At 46.6% G+C, this 12,427-nt stretch overlaps 1 protein-coding gene and 1 pseudogene across 1 annotated transcript; one reads left to right on the forward strand and one right to left on the reverse strand.

Moving 5' to 3' along the window:
* Positions 1-2,653: 2,653 nt before the first annotated feature.
* Positions 2,654-11,166, forward strand: LOC131025877 (uncharacterized; annotated as a pseudogene).
* Positions 11,167-11,324: 158 nt separating this feature from the next.
* LOC131025878 (uncharacterized) lies at positions 11,325-11,729 on the reverse strand. The gene has a single exon (XM_057955662.1). The coding sequence runs from the start codon at positions 11,727-11,729 to the stop codon at positions 11,325-11,327; it is 405 nt and encodes a 134-aa protein (XP_057811645.1).
* Positions 11,730-12,427: the final 698 nt, after the last annotated feature.

Here is a 12,427-nt window from a genome sequence, read left to right on the forward strand (position 1 = left end):
GCGCAAACAAGGGGAGTCCGGAAAAACCAAAACCAGAAAGAGATAAAAAACCCAAGCAAAAGGAGAAAAAACAACAAGAACGAACAAAAGACGGGACGGGGCCGCAAAGGGTGACAACCGAGGCCGAGCAAAGTCCATGCCAGATCCGTCCCGGGTAGACCACAAAACACAAGTACAAGCGCCAGAGAGATCAAGCGCCAGAGAGATCAAGCGCCAGAGAGAACAAGCGCCAGAGAGATCAAGAGTCAGAGAGATCAAGTGCCAGAGAGATCAAGCGCCAGAGAGATCAAGCGCCAGAGGGATCAAGCGCCAGAGGGATCAAGCGCCAGAGAGATCAATCGCCAGAGAGATCAAGCTCCAGAGAGATCAAGCGCCAGAGAGATCAAGTGATGCAGTTCAGAGTAGAGGCCAGGATGCAGAGCAGAGCCGAATTTTAGAGGCTGCACAGAGTGAAGATCCGGTGCACGTACCCGTTGGTCCAGTGACGAGAGCTAGGGCCCGGACGTTCAAGGCCAATTTAATGACATTGGTGGAGGAAATCTGGAGGCAAGAGCTGAAAAGGCCAATTGGAGAAGGACCGATGGATCAGGGCTCAAAGGTAGTAAACCTTATTGCTTACCGAGTTGAACCGCCAGAGGAGTCTCGGTTCCTCTGGCTTTGCCAGAACAGCGGAATCATGCCGCCCAGAAAAGACTCGATTCCTCTGGCCTTGCCAGAGGAGCGGAATCGTTACCCCCGGGAAGAACCGACTGGGCAGAGAATTCACGTCGAGTCTGCCCGAGCAGAGAATTCACGTCGAGCCTACCCGAGCAGAGAAGTCACAGCGAGTCTGCCGAGCAGAGAAATCAAGTGGAGTCTGCCCGAGCAGAGAAATCAAGTGGAGTCTGCCCGAGCAGAGAGTTCAAATGGAGTCTGCCCGAGCAGATTCAACCCGCCAGAGCAGACTCGTTTCCAATGCGCTTTTCAGAGGAGTCCTCGCTGGGGATTCTTTTGACTTGTTGAACAAGTTCCGTTATTTCTTTAATTTCTGTTTATTTCCTTTTTACGTAGGGTTTCCCGTTCCCTATAAATAGGGCTGTTATGTGTTTGAAAAGTTAGACAATTTTGATATTAAAAACAGTGAGTTTAATTCTCTCTCAAGTTTCGAATTCTTCTTGATAAACAAGGATTCAACTTATCGACGAATCGACGAGATCTCCATCCCTCGCCGTGTGTCATTCAGCGTCTCCGAGTTCCTGCGTCAAATGCACGTTGGGGTTTAGGGAATTATTCGCCTAGATCATTTCCTGGTTTAGATTCAGGGGTTTTGAGGCATTCCATCTCTTATCTGTAATTTCAATTTGTTCCGTTCAATTTCAGTCTTCCGCGTACAAATCAAATAGATCGGAATTTTCCAGTTCTTTGCGATATTGTTTGTGATTTCTGGAGAAACTTCATAATTTTCCGGTAATTGCCGGCGAAGATCATATCATCTGGTATCAGTTTCCGGGTTTCGTAAGGGTTACGTTATCTATATATTTACAGTAAAAAAAAAACAGAGCACAATCAACACGATCTGTCGAAAACAAAAAAAAAAGACGAAAACAGTACGTCTTAAATTTGTGTTTACCCCGTTGTGTTTTCCTTCATTCTTTGGGTTTAATCGCTCGTTGTGGTATTTGTATGTTTCTGCGTAGCACTGATTTTGGGTTCCAGTCTGCGTTTAGGCGTCTCTCTTTTCTTTGTGATGCATGCCATGGAGGCCCAAGTTACGTTGCATATGTGGGCTGATTTAATAGAGTCTTTTATTTTGTTTTATCTTATAATTTTCGTGGGTTATGTTAGGGTGGCTGAAATTAGGCCTTACTTGAGTCAATGTTGAGTTTTATACCTTGTTTTGACTAAGGATATGTTTCCTTATTAGATTAGGAGTTATTTTCCATGTTTATTCTCCTAGTTTGGTTCGGTTTTCACATACCTTATTTGTAGTCTTTATGATGGACGAAAATTAGGGTGTCTTTTGCTTGTTAGTCAAGTTAGGTTTAGTCTTTACTTTGCCTATATATAAGGCTTTGTGTTGGACGAAATTTACAGCATACTTTTATCAATAAACTTGTGAGTTTTATTTCTCTTTTGAGAATTCCGAATTCCTCTTGATTTTTCCAAGACAATTCAATTATCGACGTAACGGCGAGTCAACCAACCCTCGTCGGGTGTCATTCAGCGTCCCCGAGTTGCTGCGTCAACTGCACGTTGGGGTTTAGGGATTCGTTCGCCTAAATCATTCCGTGGGTTAGATTCAGAGGTTTTGGGATTCAATCTCCTGTTCGTTTTTCAAGTCTTCCGTTTGCGTGTGTTCGATTGATCGGCAAGGATCATATCATCTGGTATCAGTTTTCCAGGTTTCGTAAGGGTTGAAATTATCCAGTGTTTTGTCTTTCTGTTTGGGTCTTTACGTGCTTGAGAGAGTATGAGTGTCAGTTTAGCAAATCACGGCCATCCGACAATTTTTGATGGTTGCAATCGAGATAAGACGTGTCGTTCGTGTCAAGGGTTCAGATCCCATGAGAGTGAGCAGTGGGGAAATTTCTGTCACACGAGAGTTCTTGTCCACGACAAGTTGTGCAGTGTGATCATTGATGGAGAAAGTTGCACGAATGTGGCGAGTAGATACATGGTGGAGAAATCGGGGCTGACCGAGGTGCAACACCCCAAGCCGTATCGTTTGCAATGGCTGAATGAGACCGGCGTCGTCGAGGTTACCACACAAGTGACAGTGCCCATTCGCCTTGGCAAGTATGAAGATGAGGTTTTGTGCGATGTTATTCCCATGCAGGCGACCCACATTTTGTTGGGTAGACCGTGGCAGGTCGATAGACGAGCTATTCATGATGAAGTCACCAATAAGTACTCCTTCGCGTATAAGCAAAAGAAGTTGGCAATTGTTTCCCTTCGTCCTCAACAAATTTATGAGGATCACTTGCAACTGCAGCAACGGCACAAGGAGGCGGATAAAGTGAAGTCTACGGAGCAGCCGGTGGAGAAAAAGGAGATGAAGGTTGCAGTGAAAGTTGTGGTGGCTATCAAGGATGAGGACTCACGTGAGGAAGTGCTTGAGAAGTCTACTTCATCTATTTTGGAAGCAAAGGCTTTGCCGCAAGCTATGGGTATTGAACAGGAGCAGCGATGTGATGATGCAAATAAGTTCGAGCTGACCTTGTTCACGCAACATCAGCTGCAATGGCAGACTCATATTGGCGACACCAAGCTGATGAAGTTGGTGAAGGGTCTGTTCCACATCGATCAATATGAAAGGGAAATCTTTGGTGAGGCAACGCCGATGCTAACTACATGGCTGTTCGGAAGAGAAAAGAGGCATGGAGGTATTTTCAACAACAATTTCGGCATGATCCAAGTTCAAGAAAATTCAGCGTTTGAGCCGACGCATATGGTTTTTGATCCCGGCAAGATGATTGATGGACAAGAGAGACCATCTAGGGTTCATCAATTGTTTCTTGTAATAACCGAAGATCTGATTTTTGATCCCGACATTGGCACTCACGACTTGGATTTGAGGACAAATCCCTTTCAAGAGGAGGGGAATGATGCATGCCATGGAGGCCCAAGTTACGTTGCATATGTGGGCTGATTTAATAGAGTCTTTTATTTTGTTTTATCTTATAATTTTCGTGGGTTATGTTAGGGTGGCTGAAATTAGGCCTTACTTGAGTCAATGTTGAGTTTTATACCTTGTTTTGACTAAGGATATGTTTCCTTATTAGATTAGGAGTTATTTTCCATGTTTATTCTCCTAGTTTGGTTAGGTTTTCACATACCTTATTTGTAGTCTTTATGATGGACGAAAATTAGGGTGTCTTTTGCTTGTTAGTCAAGTTAGGTTTAGTCTTTACTTTGCCTATATATAAGGCTTTGTGTTGGACGAAATTTACAGCATACTTTTATCAATAAACTTGTGAGTTTTATTTCTCTTTTGAGAATTCCGAATTCCTCTTGATTTTTCCAAGACAATTCAATTATCGACGTAACGGCGAGTCAACCAACCCTCGTCGGGTGTCATTCAGCGTCCCCGAGTTGCTGCGTCAACTGCACGTTGGGGTTTAGGGATTCGTTGGCCTAAATCATTCCGTGGGTTAGATTCAGAGGTTTTGGGATTCAATCTCCTGTTCGTTTTTCAAGTCTTCCGTTTGCGTGTGTTCGATTGATCGGCAAGGATCATATCACTTTGTCGAGTCCTATCTTATCTGTGTATTTGCTGTGGTGCTTGTGAGGCGTGACATCGAGTGCTCGCGTCGGGTGCGCTTGTTGATCTCGTTGTGCCGTTGGTTTGTGAATTCCATTGGTAGTTTGAGGGAATTTGATTCTTTGACAGAGAAGTTGAGCGGAAAAAGGCAAGAGTGGTGAGAATCGTAGAGGGTAAAAGCCTTGATTTGTGTGTGATACACGAGCGCTGTGTGATTTCATTTTGAGTGATACACGAGTGTATGTGAGGTGGTGAGGTCCTTTTATTTTTCCTTTGTTGTTTCACTAACGTTTCTTGTTTTCTGTTTGTGTTCCTATGTCAAAACAACCTGAACAGGGTCTGGATTTGAGCGATAGCCCTGTTATGGATCCTCAGTTCAAACTAGTGATGGAGGCTCTTCGCTCCGAGTTTGGCAGGATGCTACATTCCGAACTCGAGGGCGTGTATGACAAGATCGAATTGCTGGAACAGTCTCATTCGCGTGCACCCACTTTCACACGAGGAGGCAGACGCGGGCGAGGAGGCCGTGGTGGTGGAGCCGGCCGATTCCACCGTCAGTATGAGGAGCATGTTGATGATACCGAATTTGAGGATGAGGACGACGATGGACGAGCATGGCAGGACAACAATCTGGGCAACATCAAGATGAACATTCCTCCTTTCCAAGGGAAGAATGATCCCGACTTGTATCTTGATTGGGAGAGAAAGGTGGAGCTTATGTTCGATTGCCACTCCTATTCAGAGCTCAAGAAGGTGAAGTTGGCAGCGGTTGAGTTCTCAGATTATGCACTTGTTTGGTGGGATCAACTGGTAACGAGTAGGAGAAGAAACAATGAGCCATCTATTCAATCTTGGCAGGAGATGAAGGTTGTGATGCGGAAACGTTTTGTGCCAACTCATTACTACCGAGAGCTTTTCAGCAAGTTGCAGACCTTGAGGCAGGGCAGTCAGAGTGTGGATGAGTATTATAAGGAGATGGAGGTTGCCATGATTAGAGCCAATGTGGAGGAGGAGCGAGAGGCGACCATGGCCAGATTCTTGGCTGGGCTGCATTGGGATATTCGTGATAAGGTGGAGTTGCAGCACTACGTTGAGTTGGAGGACATGGTCCACATGGCCATCAAGATAGAGACTCAACTCAAGCGGAGGGGCACCAACAGCAGCAACCAGCGCCAGACTCAAGGCAAGTGGAGGTCGTCGCAACCCGTTGCCAGCGGTTCTTCGTCCAGAGGGATCCCCTGGCAGAAGGAAGCCCCGCCGCGCGAGGAGAAAAAGCAATTTGTTCGGTCCCGACCAGAGGGCTCCGGTGCAGCGAATCAGGGTAGTCCGACCGTTATCGATGGTCGAAATCGCGATAAGAAGTGTTTTAAGTGCCAAGGGTTCGGGCATATTATGAGTGACTGTCCGAACAGGAGACTTATGATAATGCGCGATGACAGCGAAGTTGTGACGGATGGGGATGACACCGACCCTGATATGCCGAAATTGGAGGATGTCGATGATACCGCTGATGAGGAGGAGTGTGAGGAGATTTTTGCGCCCAATGGACAACTTTTTGTAGCTCGGCGAGCCTTGAGTGTCCAAACTCCACCCCCGGAACGTGAGCAGAGGGAGAATCTTTTCCACACGAGATGTCTTGTTCAAGCCAAGGTATGTAGTGTGATCATCGATAGCGGGAGTTGCACGAATGTGGCTAGTAGAGCCATGGTTGAGAGATTGGGGCTAACCACGGAGAAGCATCCCAAGCCGTATCGTTTGCAGTGGCTAAATGAGACTGGCATTATCAGAGTGACCAAGCAAGTGAAGGTCCCTTTTCGCATTGGGACGTATGAGGATGCGGTGGTGTGTGATGTGATCCCTATGCAAGCGAGCCACATCCTGTTGGGGCGCCCGTGGCAATTTGATCGCCGTGCAATTCATGATGGTTACACCAACAAATACTCATTTACCTGCAAGCAGAAGAAGGTGTCGCTTGTTCCTCTTACTCCTACCCAAGTTTATGAGGATCAAGTGCAATTGCAAAGGGAGGCGGACAATCTGAAGTCCAAGGAGCAGCCTGTGGAGAAGAAGGAGCAGGGGTTGAACCATAAGTCCTTTCTTGCTACGGCTAGTGATTTGAAGTGGTGTGTTCAGGAGGAGAAGCCGATCTTGCTGTTGCGATATCAGGAGACGTTGCTTATGACTAACGATCTCTCTTCTCTACCCCCTTCTATTCGTGGTGTGTTGCAGGAATTTGTTGATGTTTTTCCCGAAGATACACCTACCGGCTTACCACCACTTCGAGGGATTGAGCATTAGATTGACTTTGTGCCCGGAGCTACTCTGCCGAACAGACCAGCCTACCGCACCAACCCGGAGGAGACGAAGGAGTTGGAGAGGCAAATTGGCGAGTTGTTGGCCAAAGGGCATGTGCGGGAAAGCTTGAGCCCTTGTGCGGTACCAGTTCTCCTTGTACCAAAGAAAGACTCGTCGTGGAGGATGTGCTGTGATTGCCGAGCTATCAATAACATCACGGTAAAATATCGCCATCCCATTCCTCGTTTAGATGATATGCTTGATGAGTTACATGGTTCTTGTGTCTTTTCTAAGATCGATTTGCGTAGTGGATATCATCAGATTAGGATTAAGGAAGGTGATGAGTGGAAAACTGCTTTTAAGACAAAACTTGGTTTGTATGAGTGGTTAGTTATGCCTTTTGGTTTGACTAATGCGCCTAGTACTTTCATGCGTCTTATGAATCATGTTTTGCGTGCTTTCATTGGTAGATTTGTAGTTGTTTACTTTGATGATATCCTCATTTATAGCCAGCATTTTGATGAGCATGTTGATCATTTGAGGTCTGTTATGGATGTACTTCGCAAGGAAAAGTTGTTTGCTAACCTCAAGAAGTGCATTTTTGCTGCGGACAAGCTTGTGTTTCTTGGTTTTGTTGTTAGTGCACAAGGTGTACAGGTTGATGAGGAGAAGATCCGAGCAATCCAAGAGTGGCCAACACCGAGGAACATTGCAGCAGTCCGAAGCTTTCATGGTCTTGCTAGCTTCTATAGGCGATTCGTGCCTCACTTCAGCAGTATTGCCGCACCTTTGACGGAAGTCATCAAGAAGAATGTGGAGTTTAAATGGGGCAAAGCGCAAGAGGATGCATTTCAGCAGTTAAAATACAAATTGACCCATGCCCCGGTATTATCTCTTCCAAATTTCTCCAAATCTTTTGAGATTGAATGTGATGCTTCTGGTGTTGGTATTGGTGCAGTGTTGATGCAAGAGAGACGTCCCATTGCGTATTTCAGCGAGAAGTTAAATGGAGCAACGTTGAGTTATCCAACGTATAATAAGGAGTTGTATGCGTTGGTGAGAGCCTTGCAAACATGGCAGCACTACTTGTGGCCCAACGAATTTGTCATTCACACGGATCATGAGTCGTTGAAACATTTGAAAGGGCAGCACAAGTTGAACAAGCGGCATGCGAGGTGGATGGAGTTCATTGAGACGTTTCCCTACGTCATCAAATACAAGCAAGGTAAAGAGAATGTTGTGGCTGATGCACTTTCTCGGAGGTATGCCTTGATTTCTACCTTAGATGCTAAGCTGCTTGGTTTTGAATGTATCAAGAGTGTGTATGCGAATGATGCTGATTTTGGTGAGCTTTATCTAGCATGTGCGAGAGCTACTAGTGGAAAGTATTTTAGGCATGATGATTTTCTTTTTAGGCGGAATAAGTTATGTGTGCCTCAATGTTCTTTACGTGAGTTATTATTGCTTGAGTCTCATGGTGGGGGTTTGATGGGACACTTTGGCATTGCTAAGACTTTGGCTGTTCTGCAAGAGCATTTCTTTTGGCCTCATATGAAACGTGATGTGGAGAGAATTTGTGGTCGATGTGTTACATGTAAACAAGCTAAGTCTAGGGTGAATTCCCATGGTTTGTATACTCCTTTGCCTATTCCTCACGCACCTTGGATTGATATTTCTATGGATTTTGTGTTAGGATTACCTAGGACTAAACGTGGTCGGGATTCCATCTTTGTGGTTGTTGATCGTTTTTCTAAGATGGCACATTTTATCCCTTGTCATAAATCTGATGATGCATCTCATGTAGCTGATCTATTCTTTCGCGAGATTGTTAGATTGCATGGCATGCCTAGGACTATTGTGTCTGATCGGGATTCAAAGTTCTTGAGCTATTTTTGGAAGACCTTGTGGTGTAAGTTGGGTACTAAACTTTTGTTTTCTACTACTTGTCATCCACAAACTGATGGTCAAACAGAGGTAGTAAATAGGACTTTATCTACTTTACTTCGAGCCATTATTCACAAAAACATTAAATCGTGGGAAGAGTGTCTCCCTCATGTGGAATTCGCTTATAACCGTGCTGTTCATTCTGCTACTCAATTTTCTCCATTTGAAATCGTGTATGGATTTAATCCTCTGACACCTTTGGATTTGAGTCCGTTATCCGAGATTGAGCAGGTTAATATGGATGGACAGAACAGAGCTGACTTCGTGAAGCAGATCCATGAACGTGCCAGAGCAAACATTGAGCGCCGCACGCGGCAGTATGCCGAGCAAGCTAATCGCAGTCGTCGCAAAGTGGTGTTTGAGCCCGGTGATTGGGTTTGGCTGCACATGCGCAAGGAAAGATTTCCAGAGCAGCGGCGTTCCAAGTTACTTCCTCGGGGAGATGGTCCATTTCAAGTCTTGGAACGGATCAATGATAATGCCTACAAACTCGATTTACCCGGTGAGTATAATGTGAGCGCTACATTCAATGTAACTGACTTAAGTCCCTTTGATGTAGGCGACGCTGTGGATTTGAGGACAAATCCTTTTCAAGAGAGGGGGAATGATGCAGTTCAGAGTAGAGGCCAGGATGCAGAGCAGAGCCGAATTTCAGAGGCTGCACAGAGTGAAGATCCGGTGCACGTACCCGTTGGTCCAGTGACGAGAGCTAGGGCCCGGACGTTCAAGGCCAATTTAAAGACATTGGTGGAGGAAATCTGGAGGCAAGAGCTGAAAAGGCCAATTGGAGAAGGACCGATGGATCAGGGCTCAAAGGTAGTAAACCTTATTGCTTACCGAGTTGAACCACCAGAGGAGTCTCGGTTCCTCTGGCTTTGCCAGAACAGCGGAATCATGCCGCCCAGAAAAGACTCGATTCCTCTGGCCTTGCCAGAGGAGCGGAATCGTTACCCCCGGGAAGAACCGACTGGGCAGAGAATTCACGTCGAGTCTGCCCGAGCAGAGAATTCACGTCGAGCCTACCCGAGCAGAGAAGTCACAGCGAGTCTGCCGAGCAGAGAAATCAAGTGGAGTCTGCCTGAGCAGAGAAATCAAGTGGAGTCTGCCCGAGCAGAGAGTTCAAATGGAGTCTGCCCGAGCAGATTCAACCCGCCAGAGAAGACTTGATTCCTCTGGCTTTGCCAGAGCAGACTCGTTTCCAATGCGCTTTTCAGAGGAGTCCTCGCTGGGGATTCTTTTGACTTGTTGAACAAGTTCCGTTATTTCTTTAATTTCTGTTTATTTCCTTTTTACGTAGGGTTTCCCGTTCCCTATAAATAGGGCTGTTATGTGTTTGAAAAGTTAGACAATTTTGATATTAAAAACAATGAGTTTAATTCTCTCTCAAGTTTCGAATTCTTCTTGATAAACAAGGATTCAACTTATCGACGAATCGACGAGATCTCCATCCCTCGCCGTGTGTCATTCAGCGTCTCCGAGTTCCTGCGTCAAATGCACGTTGGGGTTTAGGGAATTATTCGCCTAGATCATTTCATGGTTTAGATTCAGGGGTTTTGAGGCATTCCATCTCTTATCTGTAATTTCAATTTGTTCCTTTCAATTTCAGTCTTCCGCGTACAAATCAAATAGATCGGAATTTTCCAGTTCTTTGCGATATTGTTTGTGATTTCTGGAGAAACTTCATAATTTTCCGGTAATTGCCGGCGAAGATCATATCATCAAGCGCCAGAGAGATCAAGCGCCAGAGGGATCAAGCGCCAGAAGGAACAAGCGCCAGATAGATCAACCGCCAGAGACACAAGCGCCAGAGAGATCAAGCGTCATAGAGATCAATCGCCAGAGAGATCAAGCGCCAGAGAGATCAAGCGCCAGAGAGAGCAAACCTGCCAAACAAAAAACAAAACAGAAGCAGACCAAACAAACCAAAACGCAACGGAGCAACAAAGAAAAGAAGAACGACAAAGCGAAAAGCCGACCCTTCCCCCCAGGGACAAAGGTCAAGGGTGGATCAACACCTCAATCGTTCCATCGAACCACCAAACCGACTCCGGAAAGCAAAGGCTTCACGAGGCTCCCCCACCAAAACAAGCCTGAAACAGACCTGCCTCAAGCATTGCAGACCGAGGATGAGAACAAAGAAAAGTCCGGGGAGGCAACATCAAGAAAAGCGACCAATCCGGTCAGACCCGGTTCCCCGCAAGCTTTGAGTTTCCTAAAGCGAAGCCGTTAAGAAACTCAACCAACAAACTTAAACATAAACATTGAAGGCCATCTTCACGGGATGAAGTAGTTGGGGTAACCAAAGAAAACCCGTGAGGTTTCCCATGCTCATAACAATACCACCATCATAGGAGCAGAGGCCAAGAGGAGGCCAACTTCACGGGATGAAGTAGTTGGGATCACCAAAGACTTCCCGCGAGGTTTCCCATGCTCATAACGGTTCGATTGTCATCGGAGCAGAGACCAAGAAACAAACAACACAACCAGAGAAACCAGCTTGCCATGAAGACACTCCTGCAAACATCAACCGGACAAATCCCATCAAAGAAGCTCATCCATCCGTTGCCTCCCAAAACCGTAAACTCCGGATCACACCCAAGGTATGCACCGAGCTTAAGGCCAAGATCAGCCACCAGAACCCAACACAAGCCAGAGCCTCGGAAGCCAGGGCAAAACCAAAGCGGTGAAGTAGCTCAGCGGCACGCAAAGAAGAGATTACCACCCAAGACCAGCGGATCCAGGGAGCCCAAGAGCAAGACCCGAAAGCGACAGCCCAAAGTAACCGAAAACCAAAAAATAGCAAAAATAGGAAAAGACAGAAACTTCCCTGTACGACCCAGCGCACCTAGGGGACGATACGAATGTAAGGAAGGCCTCTTCTGTCATCTCTCACCAATTGAAGAATATCCGGGATCGCAAAAGGCCAAATCCCCTCCTTCGTCACCGAAGAGGCCATGTAGTCAGCAACCCTGTTTCCTTCCCTGTAAATGTGAGTGATAATAATGTGCAAATCAGCAATGGAAGAAAGTACCTTCCTCCAACGACTGAGAAATCTCCACGGGACCGTGTGGGAGCGCGAACGGAGGAGATCGACCATGTAAGTGCAGTCCGTCTCAATCCACACGAAATCCCATCTCTGAGCAATGATCTGCTCCAGGGCGATGATGAAGGCAAGAAGCTCGGCTTCAAACGCCCAACCACGGCCAACAGAGAAATGGAAGCAACCAAGAACAGACGAGGCGTCACGCATAACCCCACCTAGATGTAGGAAGTAGGCCGGCGAGGGCGACCCGGGACCCCAAGACCATGAAGAACAAGAAGATCGTCCACAGAGTTCGCCATCTCCCCCAGGCTGATGCGAGAGGCTTCTAAAATGAAAGCTTTGATCTGCACAGCTAAGGCCATAGCAGACACCGGAGCGTCATTGAAAATAGCCTTGTTCCTCAGATGCCAAATACTCCAAATAGTAGACATAACACCCACCCGCCAGAGGTTATTCACCTGCATGCTCACAGTTCTGTTCATGGCCCAAATGATGAAGCTTCCAATCTCCTGGGATCCAGAACCGTCCATCCTGAACCAGGTAAAAAGGGAACCCCAAACTTGTCTAGCAACCTCGCACTCCCAAAAAAGGTGACAGATATCTTCGCTCGCATTCTTACACAAAGGGCACCAACCCGGACCGCAGTAACCCGAACGACGCAAAGCGCTGGCCGTAGGGAGCCTGCCCAGAATAACCCTCCAGGTCACAATAGAGCGACGCACCGGGATAAACGAGGCCCAAATCCACTTGCCCCAGCTCACCTTCGGGCAAGAAGGACGAACATGATCTGTGGCGATCGCGGAAGAGACATCCACCAAAGTGAGAATGAATCCAAGCACGACAATCCTCCCCCCCGCTGATAGGAGTTGATACAATGTCAACAGCAATATCCGGAAAAGCCTGCA

Source organism: Salvia miltiorrhiza, chromosome 5, assembly GCF_028751815.1.
Source record: "Salvia miltiorrhiza cultivar Shanhuang (shh) chromosome 5, IMPLAD_Smil_shh, whole genome shotgun sequence".
Lineage (NCBI taxonomy): Eukaryota > Viridiplantae > Streptophyta > Magnoliopsida > Lamiales > Lamiaceae > Salvia > Salvia miltiorrhiza.

Excerpts from the sequence above, each read along its gene's own strand:
- LOC131025878 (XM_057955662.1), bottom strand. The coding sequence starts at position 11,729 with ATGCGTGACGCCTCGTCTGTTCTTGGTTGCTTCCATTTCTCTGTTGGC.